The sequence below is a fragment of the Colletes latitarsis genome, chromosome 3, assembly GCF_051014445.1.
Source record: "Colletes latitarsis isolate SP2378_abdomen chromosome 3, iyColLati1, whole genome shotgun sequence".
In the NCBI taxonomy this organism is placed as follows: domain Eukaryota; kingdom Metazoa; phylum Arthropoda; class Insecta; order Hymenoptera; family Colletidae; genus Colletes; species Colletes latitarsis.
The window spans coordinates 32,270,155-32,295,550 of record NC_135136.1 but is presented as its reverse complement, the minus strand read 5'-3'; the positions used below and the strand labels follow the sequence as shown (position 1 = coordinate 32,295,550).

The window sequence follows — 25,396 nt, the reverse complement described above, 5'->3', positions numbered from 1 at the left end:
TTTTCGAGAAAAAAATTCATTACTGAAAATATAATGTCTGGTCACCCTGAAAAAAAAAAAATTTCAAATCGTTCTGAAAAAATTATTTTTAGTTGCAGGGGTCAATTACAATAATTTTTGGTGAATAGACATACCATCAAAATCCTAACCATTTTCGAGAAAAAAATTCCTAACCGAAAATATAATTGGAGGCCAGAAATGTTAGCCCAAAATTTCATGGGAATCTTTAAAACGTCATAACTCTTGAACGGATTGGACGATTTCAATGTTTAAAAAAGCAAACTACGCGTATTTTGATGGAAAATATGTAGAAATCGCAAAAATATTCGAAAAGTTGGTCTTTGACCTTGTAAAATGAGAAAAACCCCATAAAAATGGACCAATTTTCAAACAGCCATAACTACTATAATAGTGAATATATTTCAATGAAACTTTTTTCTGAATTAGAGCTCGTGGGTACCTATAAAAAAGTATTAAACATCTTTTCTGTAGGGCGTGAAACAAAATTACTAAAAATGAAAAACGAGTTTTTAAGAAAAATCGACAGGGGGTAACTGCCTAAATTTTTCGATGAAAAAGAAAAATTTCAAATCGTTCTGAAAAAATTATTTTTAGCTAGAGGAGTCAATTACAATCATTTTTGGTCAACAGACATACCCCCGAAATCCTACTAAATTTCGAGGTAAAAATTCGATAACGTGTGAAATTTTTCGGCGAAAAAAAAAAATTCCAAATCGTTCTGAAAAAATTTTTTTCGGTTGCAGGGGTCAATTATAATCATTTTTGGTCGATAGACATAACCCCGAATTTCTACGCACATTCGAGAAAAAAATTCCTTACCGAAAATATAATATCTGCCCAGAAATGCTTCCCTGAAATTTCATGCGAATCTTTAAAATGTCATAACTCCTGAACAGATTGGACGATTTTAATTTTCAAAAACGCAAACGACGCGTATTTTGACGAAGAATATGTAGAAATTGCAAAAATATTCGAAAAGTTGATCCTTGACTCCGGAAAATGAGAAAAACACCATGAAAATGGTCCAATTTTCAAACAGCCATAACTCCTACAATAGTGAATATATTTCAATGAAACTTTTTTCTGAAGTAGAGCTTTTGGGTACCTACAAAAAAGTATTAGACAACTTTTTTGTAGGGCGTCAAACAAAATTACTAAAAATGAAAAACGAATTTTTAAGAAAAATCGACAAGGGGGTAGGTAGGTGTCTAAATTTTTCGATGAAAAAGAAAAATTTCAAATCGTTCTGGAAAAATTATTTTTAGCTAGGGGAGTTAATTACAATCATTTTTGGTCAATAGACATACCCCCAAAATCTTGCGCATTTTCGAGAAAAAAATTCAATACGAGCGGAACTTTAAACGTTAAGCCTCCATGAACAAATTGGTATTCTTGATTTTCGTCTTATTTTGATTATTTTACTAATAATTTTATTAATAAAATTAATGAAATAGGAGTTTTGTAGAAGGTTGTCTCAATATCCAAATATAATAATTCCTATCTCACATTTTCGTATATCAATTGCATTGAGTAGGTTTTGAAAATTAAAATTAAAATTATTTTACTAATAATTTTATTAATAAAATTAATGAAATAGGAGTTTTGTAGAAGGTCGTCTCAACATCCAAATACAATAATTCCTATCTCATATTTTCGTATATCAATTGCATTGAGTAGGTTTTTGAAAATTAAAATCGAAATTATTTTACTAATAATTTTATTAATAAAATTAATGAAATAGGAGTTTTGTAGAAGGTCGTCTCAACATCCAAATACAATAATTCTTATCTCATATTTTCGTATATCAATTGCATTGAGTAGGTTTTTGAAAATTAAAATTGAAATTATTTTACTAATAATTTTATTAATAAAATTAATGAAATAGGAGTTTTGTAGAAGGTCGTCTCAACATCCAAATACAATAATTCCTATCTCATATTTTCGTATATCAATTGCATTGAGTAGGTTTTTGAAAATTAAAATTGAAATTATTTTACTAATAATTTTATTAATAAAATTAATGAAATAGGAGTTTTGTAGAAGGTCGTCTCAACATCCAAATACAATAATTCCTATCTCATATTTTCGTATATCAATTGCATTGAGTAGGTTTTTGAAAATTAAAATTGAAATTATTTTACTAATAATTTTATTAATAAAATTAATGAAATAGGAGTTTTGTAGAAGGTCGTCTCAACATCCAAATACAATAATTCCTATCTCATATTTTCGTATATCAATTGCATTGAGTAGGTTTTTGAAAATTAAAATTGAAATTATTTTACTAATAATTTTATTAATAAAATTAATGAAATAGGAGTTTTGTAGAAGGTCGTCTCAACATCCAAATACAATAATTCCTATCTCATATTTTCGTATATCAATTGCATTGAGTAGTTTTTTGAAAATTAAAATTAAAATTACTAAGAATCGAATTTAAAATTAGTGTTCCCGAACGCGTAGGATCAGGGACGTTTCGACCATTCGATATATTTATACGTTCAAATTATTATTAAACGGTTTTATATTCGCAAAGGAATCGCTATACGTAATTTCTCGCGCGTGACGCGGAGCCAGTGGTCAGTCTCGAACTCGATCTGGTTCAAGGCGGTATCGAGCGTCGTTTGCATAGAAAAACACCGTGCTCCCGTCTGAAATTTTTCCAACGGCGGGAACGGATGCATAGGCACACGCAGGGAGCGAAAACTGCCGGCAGAAGATAATTCCCGGAGCAGGCTTCCTCGACGAAACGTGTTTCCTCACGTGTTGGGCGTTATGCATCGCGTTTACAACACGTGATAGCGCGGCGTCATCGTCGAGCGACATCTCCCTCCTCGTTAAAGGAACGTAAGCGCCGCCAGTCGTGGATCGCAGTCTTGGCTGTGCCATATCGAAGCACGCACAGGATTACAGAGAGCCTCCTCGTCGCACCGATCGTATTGTTCCTCGCGTACGCGAACAGTCTCGAGCACTCGATCGTACCACGAACAGAAATTACGTTCGTCTCGAAACCTCTGTCGTGTTCGTTCCGTTTATACCGATTCCAAGTCGTACGCGAAGAAAATATACATCTGCGCGACACTCGCAGAAAGAAGTGGAATTAACCGAGGCGAATTTGCCTTACGATTTCACGCGCGTCTCGGTACAACGAAGCACGATGGTGACGCATAGCATGGACAATATTTTGAATATGCAATATTATCCGACGAACAGTCACGTAGACGCGGCAGTGCACTCGCCGTCGATGAGGAAGAGGCGCTGTTTGAACAAAGAGGTGATACTTTCTTTCTACTTGGGCGCAACCACCGGCTTTTACCATTAATTTCGCGGGGAATGTATGGTGTTCTGTGTTATCGACGGTGAAATCGATTTCTTTCTAAAATCTCTTTTTTACCGCGCTCAAGGAACCCCGTCGGACAGTTTGCATTACGATTTCCGCGCGATCGTCGGTACGGATAAATATTGACGATCCTCCCGAAGGTAAAACGTGGTGCAAAACAGTGCGAACGTGCAATATTTATTTCTTACGCAGAGACTGTCTATAGTGTCTATCTGTTTCCGACTACGAGAAATTTACATACGTAATTATTCGGCTGTGTTTGTGTATTAATAAGGCGCTGATTCGACGCTGTTAAGAGTATAGTTAACAAGTTTCGAGTGCTTAGAATATCTTTGGACAGTGATCATGTGATCTAACCACCAGAGTGTGAACAAATGTATTTGACTCGGTTTTCGTAGACGATCCTACATATCTGGACAGGTGGAGAATCGTTGGGAAAAAAACTGCTTGAAATTCGGAGCTGGACAAAATTTTCAAATAATAATTTCAATTTAAATTGTAGATAGAATTTAAATTTGAATTTAAAACGTAAAATTATTGATTCTTTTTTCACGGTTTTGTATTCGAATAAAATTTTGTCCGTCTCCATTGGAAATGCAAGATTTTTTTTTGAAAACGTTTTTTTGAATTTTCTCTTCGAAGAAAGCGTCGACCGTTTTGGTTCATGTTGTGCTTGCATGGGGGCGTGTGCATACGTGTATCGACGTTACATAGTAACGGGTGGCAGAGTGGGGGAACGAATTTTCTATCGGTAGCAATTTCCCGCGATCTGATTGGTCAAATCTTTGATCATCTTTTGCGAAGAAACGGTTCGTTCGCGACGCGTGCTTTCTTTTAAACTTTTTATCCTCTGGGCGAGTAGAACACGTTGAAATAAAAAGAAAAGTTTTATTTTGCGTTGCAAATAATTCACCTGCGAATCAGAGCGTACTAAAAGTAATAGAATTTGTCTCTTCGGAATATATATCGTTCTGTTTCAAGATCTCTGTTTTTAAAATACAAATAACCCTCCTATAACACGGTAGATAGGTTCTTAGAAAATACCGTGTTATATGAGACCCAGAGCTAGTATAAATAGAGGAGTTACGTTCCGAAAACTTATTAAAAACAAATATTTTTTTTTAAATTCCACATAAGGAACTTAATTTTTATGAAAAATATAAATGCATGTATAACACAAAACAAAAAATATTTTAATTTAACGCAACCTTAATTTAATAAATTATAATTTCTTTATATTTTTTCATGTAAAGCCACTATAGTTCATTATTTTAAGGTAATTCAGTTTTTAAATACGTTAAGCAAAAATTATGTCGGATAGTTAGGGTAACGTTGCAGTTTTCGCATAGCTTTCTTCTTTCGTCATCAGGCATGTTTGTGTTCAGTTGGTAGCATTGGTTAGGTAGAGTGTTTTAGAAAGAAATTTCTTATTTCTCATCGAATAAAATTTTCCAAATTTAAGTAGGTACTCCTCTATTAATTCGTCGATAATTCAATTTTGACGAAGCATCTTGAAACGAAAATTATTTTACTATTTAAATTGATCGATGTTTGTAAAAATTATAAAATTTACGCGCTCCTATGCAATTACTTGGTAGGATTGATGTTTCCAATCGCTTCTAAGTAATCGTTGTTTAACTCGTTGTTGTTTATTTTGTTGCAGCAAGATCCGATGTCTCATAGGATCATCGAGAAGCGAAGAAGAGATCGCATGAACAATTGTTTGGCGGATCTCAGTAGACTCATACCGGCCGAATACTTGAAGAAAGGCAGAGGAAGGGTTGAAAAGACGGAGATCATTGAAATGGCCATTCGTCATATGAAGCATCTTCAGGGTCTTCGACAAGGTATTATTCAAAAGAAAGTAGTTTAGCAAATCAGCTTTTCTCGTTCCACGAATATCCTTAATATTTCTTCGACCCTTCTGACTCGTAGCAACTATTAAATTTTTGTCGTTTCGTTCTTCAGAAACGAAGCACTCTGCGGTGTCGTCCGCGCACACACACCCCGAGGACAGCGTGGACAGCGTCTCGCACTCCACCGTGGCGTCCACCGCTGCAGAACACTATAGGCTGGGTTTCCAGGAGTGCCTAAGCGAAACCATGCACTTCCTCGTCGAGGTGGAAGGTTACTTCGCCAGGGACTCTCTGTGCGTGCAGTTGATCAACCATCTGCAGCAGCACTGCGAGAAGATCTTGGCTACTAGTAAGTACTCGTTGTCTTTAAGAAATCAAGAAGGACCCCAATCTCTCATCCTTACACTTTGAAAACCACCGGACAATATTTTTGGAATTCGGAAAACCTTGAAGATGTAGCTTGAAACCATGCTTGCAAAGGCAAACGAGTCGTCAAAAGAAAATTACATTAAACTTAAAACACAAAGAAAAACTGTAATGTGAGGTTCTAGAGGCTAAAATAAGACTAAAATCAAGAGTACGAATTTGTTGATCGAAGCTTCGTTAAGAAGTTATTAGCATTTAAAGTCACATGTGTAGAATAGCAATCTGTGTACAGCTGCGTGCGCGCGAGAAACTCCACTTTAAACGTTAATAACTCTTTAACGAAGTCTAGATTAACAAATTGGTATTCTTGACTTTCGCCTTATTTTGGCCTCTAGAATCACCCATTAAAATTTTGTTCCTGTATTTACACAGTACTCACGATAAAGCTTGCCTGAATCAAGTAAAAATGTTACGAACACACCAAGAAGATAGAATTGCTCCCATTCTAGTCGCTGTTGTGAACCAGCTGTGAGGGATTCGAAGGGTTTAGCTTCTTAGCCTTGAAGATCCAGAACGATGACGATTACGGGAATGTTTGCAATTTCCAGGTGACAGACTGGGCTTTCCCCATCCGGAGATGCCGACGTCGAACGGGACCGCGAACGGCAACGGTTACGCTCACACCAGCATTCCCACGATGTGTCAGCCCAACGGCCACTCGGACCACGGTTCCAGCTCGGGCGTGAGCTCGTTCGGGGACCCGGAGCGTCCCCTGCGCTCCGCGATCATCCCGCCGCCTACGATCGTCAGCGACGACAGCAATCACAGCACCCATTCGCACAGCACGCCGCCCGCGACCAGCTGCAAGCCATCCAACTACAAGTTCAAGAGCTCGATCAAGCAAAGGTTCTCCGCGGAGAGGATAAAGTCCAGCCCGCCGCCAGCCACCGGCTCCGAGAAGCCATCCTCCTCCCACGGCGTGCCCATCTTTGCTCTTCACGACGGTGGCGCTTTCTACGTACCTCTAACTGTGGAGGCGTCCCTGCTCAGGCCTCATCTCAACTTCATCCCGGACACCGGGCCCGACACGGTCCTCCATCCCGTGACGATATCGGTGAACTTCAACCAGTCGACGCCGCCCGCGTGGTCGAACCATCACAGTCCCACGCATCAATAGCAGACCCAAGACGAGAACGCGTGAGGCGTTCTTTGAACGTGGCTCGATGTCGAGGTAGGCTCCGTCCACGCGTGTGTTCCTAGACTCGGTGGACGACGGTGGCTCGACGACCTATCTCGATCCACTCGGTGGAAACGCAAGCGGGGAACGTGGTTCGACGCAATACGCAAGTGGACAACTGAGGTGTTCTTCGAACAACAAGGTGTTTATGCCCCATCGCGCTAGAATCGTGTACAGCGATGATTCGCTAGTTGAACGCTTCTGTCTTGGAACCAGTGCAGCGGTGAAAGACGTTCGAGAGAGGATGACAGCGACGATTTGTGTAAAAGACAATGCTGTCGTTTCGCCCCCGCTGCGCAAAAGATGAACGCGCGACGTTCATTTAAAGAATCATTACTGCACGGAGATGTGAACGTTGCCTCTGAGCGATGATCAACCTACGTGTCCGTATTTTCGGCACACAAACTATGTTCAATCGTGTCGCGTTCCATGGGAGTCTGAATCGTGTCCAGAGGCAGTCTCTCAGACGTCGCGAGTACGCGTACGCTGATTCTGACCAAGTATTTCAGTCGGTTAGACCGCCTCTTCGACGGGGACCAGTCACACTGTCCCCGTCCATAAGGGGATAGTGATTTAATTTTCTTTCTGGTTCTTTAGTACGTAAGATCCGAGAGACACTCCTACCGTCTTACTAGTTCCGTTATAAGGGAGATCGAGAGTCCTTCCGGCGAAGGGATCTATCGATGTTAAACGTCTGTATCGCGTCGGTCGAGAATTTATGACAACGATCCTTACTGTTCCCTTGCGTTTCGACCGCTACTGTAGGTCCTCGTAAAGTGCATTCGTGGAGAAACGTTCGAGTAATAATATAAATGATCCTACCAAAATGGCGGGGGACGGTAGGGAGAAAGAAAGATCAGTTCTCTGAACGAAGAGGAGCAGTACTATTAAGTAGCGTGGGGTCCATCGCTTCCCGTACTCGCCGCCAGAGGGACCGTTCCTCTCGCAAGCGCTCAACCGACTCCCCCAACTATCTCATCGACAGGACTCCCACAGTAGAACCTGGACAATGTTAACAAATTTTTATATAGCCGTTCGCGTATGGGCGAAGCTTTTTAGGGCTGATCTCCATCTTTCCCTACCATTCTGATTCGACGAGAAGGGTTCGCCTGCCCCAGGTCTTTCGTTCTCCCTATAATGCAAAGAACAACGGGGGGCGTCGAGAGGATGTTTTTGTATATTTATCGAGGCTGTGGGTTGTCTTAGCATTTACGAGGTTCGAGAGAAAGAGCGATAGAGGTCGTAGATAGAGAGTATTAGGGCGTTTGGAGCCCCGGGTTGCTTTAGCTTCGGTGTGCCCTTCTTTTTTATTTCGTGGATATTATCGCAGTCGAGTCCCGTTCCTTCTGTTTCTCTCATTTTCTTTCTCGCCGCGAACGTTTTACCGTCGTATCGTTGCATCTTCCTCTATCCGTTCGGTCTGTCTCTCCGTGCTTCACCCTTTTATTCTTTCTTTTCTTCTTTTTTCGTCGATCGACGAAGCTGCAGGCATCCGAAAACTATAATAGGTTCCGTCGTCAACGTTTGCCAATTAGTATTAAGGACGAGTTTTCTCAACCTTTCCGCCCTCGCGAACGACCTTGACTTGGAGTTTCTCCAAATTCTATGTTTTTTTTTCCTTCTTCCTTCCCTTTCCTTTGTTCGAAGCGTAAGGTAGCCGACAAAAGTGCCTACACAGTTTCATTTACGAGGAAAGCGTTTAGTTTCTGCGAGTAATCGTCACGTTCGATCGCGACGAGGATCGAGTCCGCACGAGACACCCCGGGTAAACGGGCCTCGGCAATTAACGACTGACCAAGACCTGCATTACACTAAATTCTTGTAAGATCGTTGCATTAAATATATATTTGTACATATCACGTCTAGTTGTAATGTTAACGAAGAATTTATACGGAATAAATTATATTTACCATAATCGTCTACCACGCGTCTCTGCACCCACAGTTTCCGTCGGATCGGTCAGTATAATAACCCTTTAAAATGTCACAAGTTTTGTCCCCTGGATTGTTGCAATTTTTATCTTTTAGGTTCTCGCGAGCTATCCTGCCAGATTGTTATCAAGTTATTTCAGTCGCTTCCTGGAAGTGTATCATCTCCGTTACACGCAATCGACAATGATTCAAGTTACTGTTACCATAGCAGGAAAGTATAATTTTTTCACTTTATTATCATAAGATATTTTTTATCGAAATCACGAGCTGATTAACCATACTCCATTACTCGATACAGGTTTTATATCTGTTATTTAGCAAATCTAGAATACGGATTTCTCGAAACGAATATTTTCCAAGATGGCTGACATTTATTCCCAATTTTTGTAAACCCTATTATTCACAACAATTCGGTTCTAGGAATCGATCCTTTTAATTAGCGAAAAGATTATTCGAACGTTGGTCTTCCTTCTCCAGAAATTCGAAGGACCAATCACGCTCCGTGAACCCCCAAATAATAATACGGTCGTCGCGAAGAATTTGAAAGTCGAGCCGCCACAGTCGATCCACGATCGTGACGAGCAGAAGACGACATTCGCAGAGCGAATCGTGACAAGTTTTACAATTCATTCGCAACGGAGCAACTTCAATCGTACGTTTATTATTTTATCATCATTATAAACGATCACGCGTGCCTGTCAACGCGAAAGTAAATGGATTGCGTGCACTTCCTAGTTTTCTTTTACTTATCTTAAAAGCGAACGTGCACCTTAATGTTTTTTCGTTCATCTTCTCCGGCGAAAGTGTACTTTCTCTGCTCGTCGTTGGCGAATTATTATTTATCTTGAATATTCATGGTACGATTTCGTTTTCGTTACTCGCGCGAATTAAAATAGCTTTCAAATTGTTTTTCAAATAATTGTATTTTAACGATCGTTTTATCGCTTTGTAAGCAGAATTATCTAGAATGGTTCTGATTATCAAATGAATTATGATAGGTATATTTAAAAACGTATTATTAAAAGCATACTTTCGTTGCTTGTTAATGATTATTTAAAAGTGGGTAGTTAAACATAGATAAGGATGCTTAGTTTCTAACGAGAAATTCAGAATTTATTTAAAATAAATATTCTGGTAAATCATATGCTTTCCACTGGCGAAAGATTCAGGCTTTTTTTAATTTTGTTTAATTTCTGTTTGTTAAAAAAGATTCTCTAAATGATCTTTATTATTTTACATCGTGTACGTATAATATACTGACCGTATATGATAACAAAATACGAAGTGGATATAGGATTTTAGTCGATGAAAACTCGTACCTTACTTAGATTGTTGAGAACTTCTCAACAATTCGATCCCCATCCCTCGAGTGTGATTTTGCTAGAACTTGAATGGGACTGGGGTAAAGTAAACGCAACAAACGGTGCAATTAAAATTGTTTTTTTTATTACATCAACATAATACTGACTAAGGGTCAAAACAATCGTAGAACGCATCTATTCGGGGGGCAGTCGAGATTAACACAGGCGACTCGCGATCGAGAACATCGACGTTCTCGCGTGGAACGGGTTCACAGCGAGTCGCGAAACGGATGGTGACGGGACACGGTCTAATGTTCCCTAACTAGAGATAAATACTTTGTTCAAACGAGTAATAAAATTATACGCTGGCGAGGCAACCAAAAGGTCTTCAACGAAATCAGCCTTTAACGAATCCTTCGGAAATCAGTCGATTGAAAATTGTCGGGGATGCGCGGCAGCGGCGAGCCGTCCATTTTTTTTTCCTTGTTTCCGGTTGGCTGGTCAGTTGCTAATAAATCGCGCGGGAAGGAGAAACGGCCGATCGTTTCCGGGTGTTTACGCGTCGAGGAGAGGGAATGCTCGAACGCATCGAGCATAGTGTGTGTTATAGTGATGTGGTCCTAGCCGCTGCCTAGTGTTTCGTATCGCGCGTGACAGATCGTCGCCACGACATCCCGTCTTGGTGTCGTTCGGTGTACATGTACGTATTAATTGAAAAACCTAACTACACAGAGTCCAAGGGAACTGAGTATTACCTGTAATTGGACACATATTCGTCAATGTAAGAATGATTTGTAAAAACGTAAGAATCCACCTAGCATATGTGGGGCGTGCGCGGGGCATGGGTGAACTGAATGTGCAGATTCGGATAGATGCGCGGATTCAATACTATCGGATAATGTAACGGGGGTAAGCGCAACATCTTTTCACGTTTTGTATTAATAGTTGAGTATGAATTTAATGGAGCAGCCGCGGCGTACTGCATCCTGGATGAGGATCCCTTCGCGGATACGCTCGTCGGGCGCCAGCCAGCGGACTGCGAGCTTCCGAGAAAGCTTGATGGTTACTTTTTCTTCTGGGCTTTCTCCGCGGCCTTTGTGACTTTGCCCTGGGTATCTTTGAAGGTCACGCTCTGCGAACAATTCGATTTTATTAATATACGATGAGACCAACTTATTGGAATTTAGGAGACATTTTGTTGTATGACAACGTTTCACTAATGAAAATAAGAGAATTTTTTTGGATTGTACAGTGTAAATGGTACATTATGGTGTACCGTTTCATTTACACTGTGCAATCCAGATAGTTTACTCGTATACATGGAATAGTGTTGCAAAGATTACACATGAAATTACTTTGGGCAAATTCTGTTTGTCCAAAAGGTTAGTTGTAATTTAAATGGTACGCTATTAGGTGCACTACCACAATGATACACCACAATGTTACACCATTTGGCATATTACTTGTTCGTTATTATTAAAACAGAAAGCAAAACCGTTTTGCAAATTGGAGTAACACAGTGTAAATGGTAGACTATTTGGTGCATCACCGAAATGGTACACCACAATATTACACCATGATGTACCATTTATATTTCGGTTGGTGCGCCACCAAAATGGTATATCACAATATTACATCACCGTGTATCATTTATATTTCATTTGGTGGACTACCAAAGTGGTACACCACAATGTTACACCATTTGGCATATTACTTGATCGTTATTATTAAAAGAGAAAGCAAAACCGTTTTGCAAATTGGAGTAACACAGTGTAAATGGTAGACTATTTGGTGCATCACCAAAATGGTACACCACAATATTACATCACGATGTATCATTTACACTGTGTTAGTCCTATTTACAAAATGGCTTTGCATTCTTTTTTAAAATTAACGAACAAGTAATATGCCAAATTACGAATCACAATTAACCTCTTTTGGACAAATAGAATTCCATTGAATTGTATGTGCAACCTTTGCAACACTATTCCATGTACATAAGTAAACTATCTTCACATACTGTTCAAAATACCATATGATATTTAGCTATATTTGTTGGTATAAATTCGTGCAGGCAATTCGTATCAATCAAGATATAATTAAGATCGTTGGTAGCCTCCTAAGCAATTCATCTTGTTCTTCTCTCCAACGACAAAGGAATCAGAAAACGAAAATGAAGAAAGAAACACAAAACAACAAGATTACAAGATCGAACTGTCGAAGCTTGCAAATCTCAAAAGTCCTCAGAGGAGATTGGAACCAGATTCTGCTAGAATCTACATCTCTTGGTATAAATTTGCGTAGGCGATTCATATCAATCAAGATATAATTAAGATCGCTGGTAGTCTCCTAAGCAATTCATCTTGTTCTTCTCTCCAACGACAAAGGAATCAGAAAACGAAAATGAAGAAAGAAACACAAAACAACAAGATTACAAGATCGAACTGTCGAAGCTTGCAAATCTCAAAAGTCCTCAGAGGAGATTGGAACCAAATTCTGCTAGAATCTACATCTCTTGGTATAAATTTGCGTAGGCGATTCATATCAATCAAGATATAATTAAGATCGCTGGTAGCCTCCTAAGCAATTCATCTTGTTCTTCTCTCCAACGACAAAGGAATCAGAAAACGAAAATGAAGAAAGAAACACAAAACAACAAGATTACAAGATCGAACTGTCGAAGCTTGCAAATCTCAAAAGTCCTCAGAGGAGATTGGAACCAAATTCTGCTAGAATCTACATCTCTTGGTATAAATTTGCTTAGGCGATTCATATCAATCAAGATATAATTAAGATCGCTGGTAGCCTCCTAAGCAATTCATCTTGTTCTTCTCTCCAACGACAAAGGAATCAGAAAACGAAGACGAAGAGAGAAACACAAAACAACAAGAAAATTACAAGATTGAACTGATAGAAGCTTGCAAATCTCAAAAGTCCTCAGAGGAGATTGGAACCAAATTCTGCTAGAATCTACATCTCTTGGTATAAATTTGCGTAGGCGATTCATATCAATCAAGATATAATTAAGATCGCTGGTAGCCTCCTAAGCAATTCATCTTGTTCTTCTCTCCAACGACAAAGGAATCAGAAAACGAAAATGAAGAAAGAAACACAAAACAACAAGATTACAAGATCGAACTGTCGAAGCTTGCAAATCTCAAAAGTCCTCAGAGGAGATTGGAACCAAATTCTGCTAGAATCTACATCTCTTGGTATAAATTTGCTTAGGCGATTCATATCAATCAAGATATAATTAAGATCGCTGGTAGCCTCCTAAGCAATTCATCTTGTTCTTCTCTCCAACGACAAAGGAATCAGAAAACGAAGACGAAGAGAGAAACACAAAACAACAAGAAAATTACAAGATTGAACTGATAGAAGCTTGCAAATCTCAAAAGTCCTCAGAGGAGATTGGAACCAAATTCTGCTAGAATCTACATCTCTTGGTATAAATTTGCGTAGGCGATTCATATCAATCAAGATATAATTAAGATCGCTGGTAGCCTCCTAAGCAATTCATCTTGTTCTTCTCTCCAACGACAAAGGAATCAGAAAACGAAAATGAAGAAAGAAACACAAAACAACAAGATTACAAGATCGAACTGTCGAAGCTTGCAAATCTCAAAAGTCCTCAGAGGAGATTGGAACCAAATTCTGCTAGAATCTACATCTCTTGGTATAAATTTGCGTAGGCGATCCATATCAATCAAGATATAATTAAGATCGCTGGTAGCCTCCTAAGCAATTCATCTTGTTCTTCTCTCCAACGACAAAGGAATCAGAAAACGAAAATGAAGAGAGAAACACAAAACAACAAGATTACAAGATCGAACTGTCGAAGCTTGCAAATCTCAAAAGTCCTCAGAGGAGATTGGAACCAAATTCTGCTAGAATCTACATCTCTTGGTATAAATTTGCGTAGGCGATTCATATCAATCAAGATATAATTAAGATCGCTGGTAGCCTCCTAACCAATTCATCTTGTTCTTCTCTCCAACGACAAAGGAATCAGAAAACGAAAATGAAGAGAGAAACACAAAACAACAAGAAAATTACAAGATCGAACTGTCGAAGCTTGCAAATCTCAAAAGTCCTCAGAGGAGATTGGAACCAAATTCTGCTAGAATCTACGTCTTATGGAGTCTACATCAGCAAAGGATCGCTTCCATCGTGTCTACCGGAAGAATTGTACTCGCGAAGCCGTCTTGGACGTCTTATTTTCGTTGTAACGCGTACCTTGATGACGCCCACGGCGACGGTCTGACGCATATCGCGAACAGCGAAGCGTCCCAGCGGCGGGAACTCCTGGAACGCCTCGACGCACATCGGTTTGGTCGGCTGCAGTATCACGATGGCGGCGTCCCCGCACTTGATGCTCCTTGGATTCTCCTCGGTGGTCTTCCCTGTACGACGATCGCACCTCTCCTTGATCTTCGCGAACTTGCAGGCGATATGGGCGGTGTGGCAGTCGAGGACAGGCGTGTAACCGTTGCTGATCTGCCCGGGATGGTTCAGGACGATCACCTGCGCCGTGAAATCGGCCGCCCCCCGCGGTGGCTGGTTCTTTGAGTCGCCCGCCACGTAGCCGCGTCTCAGCTCCTTCACGGAGATGTTTTTCACGTTGAAGCCGACGTTGTCCCCGGGCAGTGCCTCCGTGAGCGCCTCGTGGTGCATCTCCACCGACTTCACCTCGGTGGTCAACGCGGCCGGGGCGAAAGTCACCAACATACCTGACAAAAAAAGTCATTTCTTTTTAAATATTTCAATTTGAAATTTTTCTGTGCTCGCTGAGACTCCGTATATCGTTACTTTTGTGACATCATACTATTTTAATAGTGGAACATTGTACCTAACAATATTTGTTGAAACATTTGTTTGATATTTTCACTCTCTCACACTACAGTCAACCTGACAGTCAAAGTGTTAAAAGAAGAACCCCTCTATCTTTACGGTACCATCTTTCTAACGATGTTTGTACCTGGTTTGAGGATGCCAGTCTCCACACGACCGACCGGTACGGTGCCAATGCCGCCGATCTTGTAAACATCTTGAAGAGGCAGACGTAGGGCCTTGTCGGTGGGTCTGGACGGCGGCAAGATGGCGTCGAGAGCCTCGATGAGCGTTTTACCGTCCGCGTTCCCGTCCTTGCGATCCACCTTCCATCCCTTGTACCAAGGCGTCAATAGCGACGGTTTGAGCATGTTGTCGCCGTGCCATCCGGAGATCGGTACGAACGCGACCGACGCGGTGTTGTAGCCGATCTTCTTGATGTACGACGACACCTCTTTCTTGATCTCCTCGAAACGGCTCTCCGAGTACGGTGGCTCGGTCATGTCCATCTTGTTCACGCCGACGATCAGCTGTTTCACGCCGAGCGTGAACGCGAGCAACGCGTGCTCGCGAGTTTGTCCGTTCTTCGAGATACCGGCCTCGAACTCGCCGATACCAGCCGCCACGATCAGCACGGCGCAATCCGCTTGGCTCGTCCCTGTAATCAACAATTTAATTAACGTTATTGTACCGTGGGACTTAGAGATAATCGATCTCAACGACAACGTTTGGCGGGTTGGGAGCCATAGTGGTGTGAGTCTAAATTCTTCAAATTTGAGTTGAAACCTTCAAGCTGTCTTCTATTTATCATAAAAATTGATTTACTTGTAAATTCATTCTTTGTCACTAAACAAAGTTAGCGAAGCACTTCGAACCACAATGATGTAAGTCCACCTTACGCCATCTTGTCTCGTGAAGCATATTAAAGAGTATAAAAGATGTGATTGTCTATAGCGATGACAAAATCGTAATTTCAAAGATGTCGTTACTACAATTAACTGGTTTCTGAGCTTGTAGAAGTGTTTTTGTAACTTTAATATGTGTCTTGATTTTTTTTAAAACAACGAACGCAATTTATGGTAATAGTTAATCATTTTAAGCAAAATAGTTAAAATGTAACTTGCACCACTATGGCTCCCAACCCGCCATTTGCAAAGGGTTTTTCCACTGATAAATTGGAGGGAGTTTTGTGTATAGTTTCGAACCCTAGAACCAGTTTGAAAGAATCGAATCTCGTTTACTCGTCACTAATACATAAGTATCATACAATTAAAAATTACAAGTACAAAGCGCTTTATCGTTTTGCTCCAGCAACGGTAGCTCAGTATTTTAACAAAATCCGCGATTATGTTTGCGAGAATACAGTATTTCCGAGTAGTATTTTCCAAATATTAGAAGGTAGATCCATTGTTCGTTTAAAAATAATTGTGATCGTTGAGAAGAATTGAAAAGAGTAAGCTTTGCACGGATCGTTTCTATCTTCTACTGAAAAGAATGTACTCGATCAAGGTTCGATTGTACTTGAATCCATCTCGTGTCTAGGTTCGAGCACCCTCGACAGTGTCTCTCGAGATTTTCCAAAGTATTCGCGAAGGGTTCGAAACTTCTCCTCGTATCGTCCTCGATGGTCGCTTTGCAGACAAAAGCGACGGTTTCTACTTCTTTCGAAGAGGCCGCGTGCAAATTCCCAGGCTACCTGTGATCATATTTTTGATGAAATCGCGATGTCCTGGGGCGTCGATGATCGTGACGTAGTACTTGGCAGTTTCGAACTTCCAAAGGGCGATGTCGATCGTGATGCCTCGTTCACGTTCCGCTTTCAGCTTGTCCAGCACCCAGGCGTACTTGAACGAACCTTTGCCCATCTCCTGGGCCTCCTTCTCGAACTTCTCGATGGTACGTTTGTCGATGCCACCGCATTTGTAGATCAGATGCCCGGTCGTGGTGGACTTGCCCGAGTCTACGTGGCCTATCACCACGATGTTTATGTGAATCTTCTCCTTACCCATGCTGACGCTTCAGTCACCTGCGAGGAGGAGCAGAGAAAAGTGAAAACTCGTCTATCGATCCCTCGGGGGCAGCTCTGGGGGCGGTCACTTAAGGGGGACAATTATTTTCAGCTTTCGCGATGCTCTTTGTCGAGTTACTTTGTAACAAACAACTGAAGACTGGAAACACTTAAGTTTTTAAACATAGTACATTGCAGGAACTATTTCGAGTTAGGAATTATATTAATAGAATTGAGATTATATGACATATACGGGACGTTGGGCCAACTCTGGGAAAAGTTTTGATGGAAGATTTTAGAGGGCAAAATAAGACGACAATCAAGAATACCAATTTGTTGATTGAAGCTTCGTTAAAAAGTTGTTAATTTAATTAAAAAATTTCAAATCATTCTGAAAAAATTATTTTCAGTTGCAGGGGTCCATTATAATCGTTTTTGGTGAATAGACGTATTCTCGAAATCCTACGCGCTTTCGAGAAAAAAATTCATTACCCAAAATACAATGTCTGATCATACCATTGATCGATTCTCCTGAAATTTCATGTGTATTTTTAAAAAATCATAACTCCTGAACGGATCGGACGATTTTGATGTTTCGAAAGGCAAACGACGCGTATTTTAGTCAAGAATATGTAGAAATTCTAAGAATATTAGAAAAGTTGTTCCTTAATACCGTAAAGTTGCAAATTACAATTAACCTAGCTTAGACAAACAGAATTCAATCGAATTAATCTTTGCAACACTATACCGTGTACATGAGTAAATTTATTTACATACAGTTGAAAATATCGTACGATATTTAACCAAAATTATTAGCGTACATTCGTGTAGGTAATTCATATGAAGTTGATATTTATTAATTATCTAAAGCAGTTTTTTTTTAATATTGAATTGCATGTAATGAGCAGTTACAAACCCGATAGAGAAGTATAAATAATATAAACAATACACGATATTTATATTTTCTCAGACGGTCACCATTAATTTATTCATACATAAACCTTTGATACTTCAATGTATGAAAAAATAGACTCATACATAATATAATTGAATTTGAAAATTTATTTCGTAACCCGTGCGATTGACTATAATTTTTCTGACGCGTCTGACCATTAACATATTCTTCCACTTATACCTATGTCCAACTCGAACGCTGTTACACGCGATCTCATACGATTTTGAGCTCGATTTTCTCGAAAACGAAGTTTCGTACGAAACAGTTTAATACATGTTTAAAAAATTTGAAAATTTATTTCGTATCCGTGCGATTGACTATAATTTTGCTGACACGTCCGACCATTAGTATACTTTTCCACTTATACCTATTCCTATATAATCTCTTTAGAGGAACATTAAATAATTTGTCAATAATACAGAATGCAATTAGTTTCGACCGTGACCCATGTTTATCATTTTAATTATTTTTCTTTTCAATATAAATATATATCGAATGTTCGTGGGTTTGACTGTTAAAAATTAGATTCTTGTACAATAATTGCAGTTCATATTAATTCTATTAAGCGTTGATTGACCACCGCTGGTATATAGTTTATTGGGTCCGTAATAGCGTTTGGTTGGAACGGTTTCTAGTACGTAATAACATTAAGTATTTAATACCACGTGGCAAAGTCTTCCAATTCAGTCGGTGGTAACACGTATCATTAGATAACTTTATTCCCCCACGTACTTCCGGCTTGGTTTTTTCTTTTTTAATAGAAAAATTATCTTATAGACCAAGTGCAAAAGCCTGAAGAATTTAACTACGGTTCGTTGTGGGTCTCACAGTCGAGAGAATATACAGGGTGTTCAGTCACCCCTGGGAAAAATTTTAATGGGAGATTCTAGAGGCTAAAATAAGACGAAAATCAAGAATATCAATTTCTTAATTGAGGCCTTGTTAAAAAGTTATTAACAATTAAATTCAAAAATTTCAAATCGTTCTGGAAAAATTATTTTCGGTTGCGGGGGTCAATTACAATCATTTTTGGTGAATACACATACCTCCGAAATCCTATCTACTTTCGAGAAAAAAATTCGAGTAGATACTGAAATTTTTAGACGAAATTAAAAAATTTCAAATCATGCTAAAAAAATTATATTTAGTTAGAGGGGTTAATTGCAATCATTTTTGGTCATTACACATACCCCCGAAATCCTACGCATTTTCGAGAAAAAAATTCAGTACGGGCGGAACTTTAAACGTTAATTATTTTTTAACGAAGCGTCCATCAACAAATTGATATTCTTGATTTTCGTCTTATTTTGGCCTCCAGAATTTCCCATTAAAATTTTTCCCAGGGTTGGCCGAACACCCTGTATATCCAGAAGATTATTCACGATTTCGTTAGCCTACTTCTATTCATTCAATTCGTTCATGGCCCGCCATTGTATTGGACGTTTTCTTCAGCTATTAACCAACCATTCAGACGAAACGTAATTTTATAAAAACTAAAGAAGTTTTAATTTTTAACTTAGAAATACCAAATATAAAGAAATATTTTTAAATATTGAAATATTGATTAAGAAAAACATTATATTCGTACAATTATTATCTGTAGCTAGCAATATTTTTATGTTTATCTTTCGTAAGTAGATTTTAGTTTTAAATGATTCGAGTAGAAAGTGACGTTAACTTTTCTGTACCGATAAGATTCGAAATTCGGTAACTTATCGCGAACTGAATTCGCCGATATGATTCGTCGTGAGTGTACCCACAGAATGTCTCTTTCCATTTGCGAATAATAGGTGGTACACGTCATTAATGATTGACCAGAATTCGATACCAGGGAATGCTGTTCGTTATCGGGTCGAACGGGCCACGAATACATCGAGAGATTGGTGCCCGACGAGATATCGAGATTGCTTGCCACGGCTGACCATACGTAGGCTCGTACTACTAGCACCGCTATAAATTCAAATGAACCAAGTTCGATTGGTTCAACGAGGAACTTATAATATTCGACAATATTCGAACTTATAATAAGCGATAATATTCGATCTCTATCCAGAGCACTATTCTTTCGTTCGTACTAATTAATCGGCCATACCAAAGGCAAAAGAAATGTACTTAAAGAAACATTTATTATATATTTATTTTTACAGGATTTGTTATATATTTCACACGAAGCTTGCTCGATTAATATTGTTGTATTACAAATATTCCAAAGGTTAAATTTCAACATATATCGTTTGCAAATTCCAAAAATATTTTACCAATTTAGAAATTACTCAAATATCTGTAGTTAAAGAAACATTATTATATATTCCATACAAAGTTTGCTCGATTAATATTGTCGTATTATATATATTCCAAAGGTTAAATTTCAACATATATCGTTTGCAAATTCCAAAATTTTTTACCAATTTAGAAATTACTCAAATCTCTGTACTTAAAGAAACATTATTATATATTCCATACGAAGCTTCTTGATTAATATTGTCGTATTATAAATATTCCAAAGGTTAAATTTCAACATATATCATTTGCAAATTCCAAAATTCTTTACCAATTTAGAAATTACTCAAATCTCTGTACTTAAAGAAACATTATTATATATTCCATACGAAGCTTCTTGATTAATATTGTCGTATTATAAATATTCCAAAGGTTAAATTTCAACATATATCATTTGCAAATTCCAAAAATATTTTACCAATTTAGAAATTACTCAAATATCTGTAGTTAAAGAAACATTATTATATATTCCATACAAAGTTTGCTCGATTAATATTGTCGTATTATAAATATTCCAAACGTTAAATTTCAACATATATCGTTTGCAAATTCCAAAACTATTTTCCCAATTTAGAAATCACTCGAATCTCCAGATAATCTCAATGCTTTTGTTATGGCGGAAATGGCCGCCTGTGTGCGACCATTGAACGGGACTTCCCAGTCGTTTATTGTGGCGTCGCCATAACAATAGAAAATAAAATACGTTAGAAACTTTTCATTGCAAAAATACAGACAGAGAAATTGTAGCAAGGCCTCTTTTAGAATGAGTCCTTCAAAGTACCGCCATTTTGTCAATTTTGGAGTTTTCCGAGTTTACACGTAAAGTACACTAAACTACAGAGTAAAATAATAATTTGTATTTTTCCTTTCCAATTATTAGAAGCTCGATCGTGCTCGATATTATCGTTGCAACGAGACATTATTAATAACTCGCTTATTATTAGAGTACACAACGTACTGCAATACAACCAACACAACCCCCATAAGAATCATTCGATCTAAACACACAAACCCCATCTCTGACTTGTTTACCAACACCCTGTTCAAATTTTCCATATTTATCCTACGTAGTTCGATCAGAAATATATATTTCAATCTAAATATAAAGCTACAAGTATTTACAACCCTTCGAAGCCCGCGTCCCTTCCAGAGACGTCGAAATGGTTACGCAATCGATTCGAGGGCTTATTTCCCTAACTTCCGTGCACCAGGATCGCGATCACAAAACGGTGTCCGGGGTCACGCGTCTCGTCTCGCCATCGTCCACACTTTGGAGGGTTGAATATTCGATTACCGGGGCGTACGTACGCGACTCGTTACCTCGAATCGGATTTAGAAGACGATTTCTTGCGTCCTACGTAACTCGCGTGCGATCCTCGACACCCGCGCCACCACCCCCTTGTGTCACACCGGGCGTACGGGGGTTCGTCGTCGCGATATCGACGCCGTATATCGGGCGGACAATTAATATTTACGTGTCAACGTAGAGGCTGGCTCTCGCGAGCCTCGAAGGGTATTGATTCGGGCGACACGCGGACCACGTGGAAAATACGAGCACCAGTCGCGAGTGTGCGCGTTTATTCGGACCCCTAAAAAGAAAGAGAGACGCCGAGAGCCGCGAGAGGATCTCACCCCCATGGATGCCGGGAACGACCCAATGCAGCGTCCGCGGGATCGATATTACGGAGTCGCTCGAATCGAGACGGAACCATCGATTCATCGAAGCGTCGATAGACCGTCGAACGAACCCTCTAATAATAGCCGGTCATTTCGCGGTGATCAGTAATTTCCAAGCTCGCGATTCCGACGCTGAGCGTGGAAACCCGTCCGGAAACGTCGGCTTTTCAGCGACGGAGGCGCGATTGCTCGGGACGAAGGAGGTTAGAGGACGAGGGAAACCGGCGTGTCGAGACTGTCGCGCTGATCGACTTCCTACGCCACTTACCTCTCGATCGATCGGAGAGATCGCGCGTTGCCTGGTCGGTAACACGTTGAAATCGTCCCGATATCGCGTACGGATGGCCGACGAGGAAGATACCCGACCGAGCAGCGAACGGTCGCACGTCCTAAGGGTCGCGTAATGGCGGCGGCAATGAGACGCGCGCACCACTCGCCGCCTAGCCTCGACGCCTTTCTCCGGGGATGATTTCGACTCGCGTGGCGCGCGACGCCGGGCGAGTATCGAGGCGCGGGACGGAGCTTGCACCGGGTCGAATCGATACGTCGTCGTCGAGCCGGCTCGGGGGTTCCGCGTCCACGGGTGGGGTTAGATTTTTGCGATAGATTTTTACGATTTTTACGAGGCGACCGGTTTCGAGAGATACGGGAAGATGGAGATCTTTTTTAGTGAATTTTACTCACCGGAATCGACAGGATGGAGGGGTTGTAATGTCCGCGTGTTATTGCACGTATTTCCGTAGTCGCTTGCTAGCCGCTAGGACGGCACAAGATGACAGACACTGTGGGCGGGCAGGGGGAAGGACGAAGAGGGAGCTGCGAGCGCTGGAGGGGGGATGAAGTTGCAGCAGAGATGCCAGAGGGAGTCCCGGGTGCACCGGGGACACCTCATTCCACTTTTTCATACTGTGTCAGAACACGCGTACGTGAGCTCGTACAGTTTCGGGGGGTGGATAAAGGCAACCTGACACATGCCCTCTTCCTCGATTCTTCGAAGCTGACCGAAGTGATTTCGGACCATCTCGTGGGAGTCGAGAGAGGAAGGACTTACTCGCGGCCAGCTGACCAGCCAGCGGCCCAACCAGGTAAAACATGCGGCAAATATCCCATGCCTGATGCCCACTCACACTGCTTAACTTGAGTTAACAGGTAATGTCATAAAATTGGTTTACTCAGTTATACTCCTTTTTACTTGAAGTATAAGATAAAGAGTACGAGATACAAGCTACGACTACCTGTACTTTTGAATTTTCTTACAGGCCTCCGCTCGCCTCTGTTGACCGCTGCTGACCACACCTGATACTTCTGACAACGTACAATGATTACGACTGTCTACTGTCAGCCTCTCCCAGCCTATGCTGGCCTCTGCTGACCACCGCTTATATGTCTGACAACGTATAAGGATTACTACTGACTTCTGCTATCCTCCGCTGGCCTCTACTGACCACTGCTGATCTCTACATGCCTCTACTCGTGGCTAACTTGTGTAAGCAGGTAATGTCACAAAATTGGTTTACCCAGTTATACTCCTTTTTACTTGAAGTATAAGATAAAGAGTACGAGATACAAGCTACGACTACAAGTACTTTTGAATTTTCTTACAGGCCTCCGCTCGCCTCTGCTGACCGCTGCTGACCACACCTGATACTTCTGACAACGTACAACGATTACGACTCTCTACTGTCAGCCTCTGCTAGCCTCTGCTGACCACCGCTTATATGTCTGACAACGTATAAGGATTACAACTGACTTCTGCCAGCTTCCGCTGGCCTCTGCTGACCGCTGCTGACCACACCTGATACTTCTGACAACGTACAATGATTACAACTCTCTACTGTCAGCCTCTCCCAGCCTCTGCTAGCCTCTGCTGACCACCGCTTATATGTCTGACAACGTGTAAGGATTACTACTGTCTTCTGCCAGCCTCTGCCCATCTCTGCTGACCGCTGTTGACACCTCCAGACACTTCTGACAACGTACAACGATTACTACTGACTACTGCCAGACTCTGCCCGCGTCTGCTGACCACTGCTGGTCTCTACACGCCTCTACTTTTGGTTAACTTGCAGGTAATGTCATAAAACTGTTTTCTCAGTTATACCTCTTTTTTGACTGAATTATAATGTAAAAAGTACGAGTTACAAAGTACGACTACATGTACTTCTGAATTTTTCTCACAGGCCTCCGCTGGCCCCTGCTGACCGCTGTTGATAACTTCTGATACTTCTGACAACGTGTAAGGATTACTACTGACTTCTGCCAGCCTCTGCCCGCCTCTGCTGACCACTGCTGGTCTCTACATACCTCTACTGGTGGTTGACTTGTGTTAGCAGGTAATGTTATAAAACTGTTTTACGCTTTTTGGCTGAATTATAATGTAAAAAGTACGAGGTACAAGGTATGACTACATGTACTTCTGAATTTTTCTCACAGCCCTCCGCTGGCCTCTGCTGACCGCTGCTGATCACCCCCGGTACTTCTGACAACGTATGACGATTACTACTGGCTACTGCCAGCCTCCCCAACTTCTGCTCTCCTCTGCTGACCACCGCTTATATTTCTGTCAACCTACAACGATTACTACTGACTTCTGCCACCCTCCGCTGGCCTCTGCTAACCGCTGCTGACCACTCCTGATACTTCCGACAACGTGTAAGGATTACTACTTGCTACTGTTTGCCAGCTGGCCTCTGCCAACATCTCCCGACGTCAGTTAATCATCGCTGACCACAGCTGATCGTTGCTGACAACTTGTGATATGATATAATATAATATAATATGTTTATATGTAACAAAGTTTTGTATAATGTTAATCTGTGGCAATAAATGATATAATTTCAAAGAATTCCATGTGTCCTCATCATTTTTACCTTTTCTTAGTTATAAGATACGTGCCACCTCTTCTCCTACCATCCCCTCCTGATAACAAGTCTAAAATGGACATAAAACCGTCAGCGCCTGACCTATGGTCGATTAGAGATACTTATTCATTCATTCAGTAAACGTCAGCTCCCGTACTAGCTGCCAGAGATAAAAATTTTCAAGTCTAAAATGGATCTGAAACCATCAATGCCATAGCTACGATCGATAGGTAAACGCCAGCTCAGCGTACTAGCTGCCAGAGGCAAAAATTTTCAAAGTCCCGCGGAAAGATTTCGAATCTGCCGCCGCCTGGGCTTTCTCACAAGCGCTCGCTCGGGCCTTCGTTTCTATATATACACTCGTTAACCCAACTCTAAATGGGCCATTTCATGACATGCCTTCCTAGCAGCAACATCTCCCAGCAGCAGCGGAGCCGGCAGGAGCTGGTCCTCCCCTGGAGGGGGGGTGGGGGTCCGGCCAGGTCTGGCTGGCGGTCTCCCACCCAGTGGGAGGGGGGGGGGGGGGTCGCTGCAAAATTTTCGGGATGTTCCTTCCCGAAAATTTTCTAAGTTCCACAGCCGGCAGGAGACGACAACAATGGCGGATGGCGACTACCAGGAGAGCGGAGAAGGGGCCAGCGACGATCTTCCAGAAAAATTTCTAAGTTCCACGGCTGGCAGGAGGACAACAAACACTTGGCGGAAAAATTTCAAAGTCCCACAGCTAGCACGA

General features: G+C 40.8%; 2 protein-coding genes and 1 long non-coding RNA gene across 6 annotated transcripts in view; 2 read left to right on the top strand and 1 right to left on the bottom strand.

The window, feature by feature from the left end:
* The window catches only part of Cwo (transcription factor cwo), a 94,804-nt gene extending 86,069 nt beyond the window's left edge, over positions 1-8,735 (top strand). For 2 of the 4 annotated variants that reach the window (XM_076762232.1, XM_076762234.1), the window contains 3 exons: positions 5,025-5,208; positions 5,330-5,566; positions 6,192-8,735. In XM_076762232.1, the coding sequence (XP_076618347.1) occupies positions 5,025-5,208; positions 5,330-5,566; positions 6,192-6,760 (990 nt within the window). In that variant the 3' untranslated portion in view covers positions 6,761-8,735. Of the gene's footprint in view, positions 1-2,875; positions 3,296-3,334; positions 3,782-5,024; positions 5,209-5,329; positions 5,567-6,191 lie in introns of those variants that run through there. The other 2 variants (XM_076762233.1, XM_076762235.1) reach the window with 2 other exon arrangements.
* A 1,445-nt stretch (positions 8,736-10,180) lies between these two features.
* On the bottom strand, positions 10,181-22,217 carry Ef-1a-f1 (translation elongation factor eEF-1 alpha chain). Its single transcript, XM_076762231.1, has 5 exons — positions 22,071-22,217; positions 16,579-16,908; positions 15,031-15,540; positions 14,289-14,782; positions 10,181-11,184 (listed from the first exon to the last, which is right to left on the bottom strand). The coding sequence occupies exons 2-5, from the start codon at positions 16,889-16,891 to the stop codon at positions 11,116-11,118; spliced, it is 1,386 nt and encodes a 461-aa protein (XP_076618346.1). The 5' UTR covers positions 16,892-16,908; positions 22,071-22,217; the 3' UTR covers positions 10,181-11,115.
* Positions 22,218-22,448: 231 nt separating this feature from the next.
* LOC143340377 (uncharacterized) lies at positions 22,449-24,501 on the top strand. The gene is made up of 4 exons (XR_013079419.1): positions 22,449-22,951; positions 23,062-23,296; positions 23,983-24,135; positions 24,236-24,501. It is a non-coding gene; the product is annotated as an uncharacterized LOC143340377 (long non-coding RNA).
* Positions 24,502-25,396: the final 895 nt, after the last annotated feature.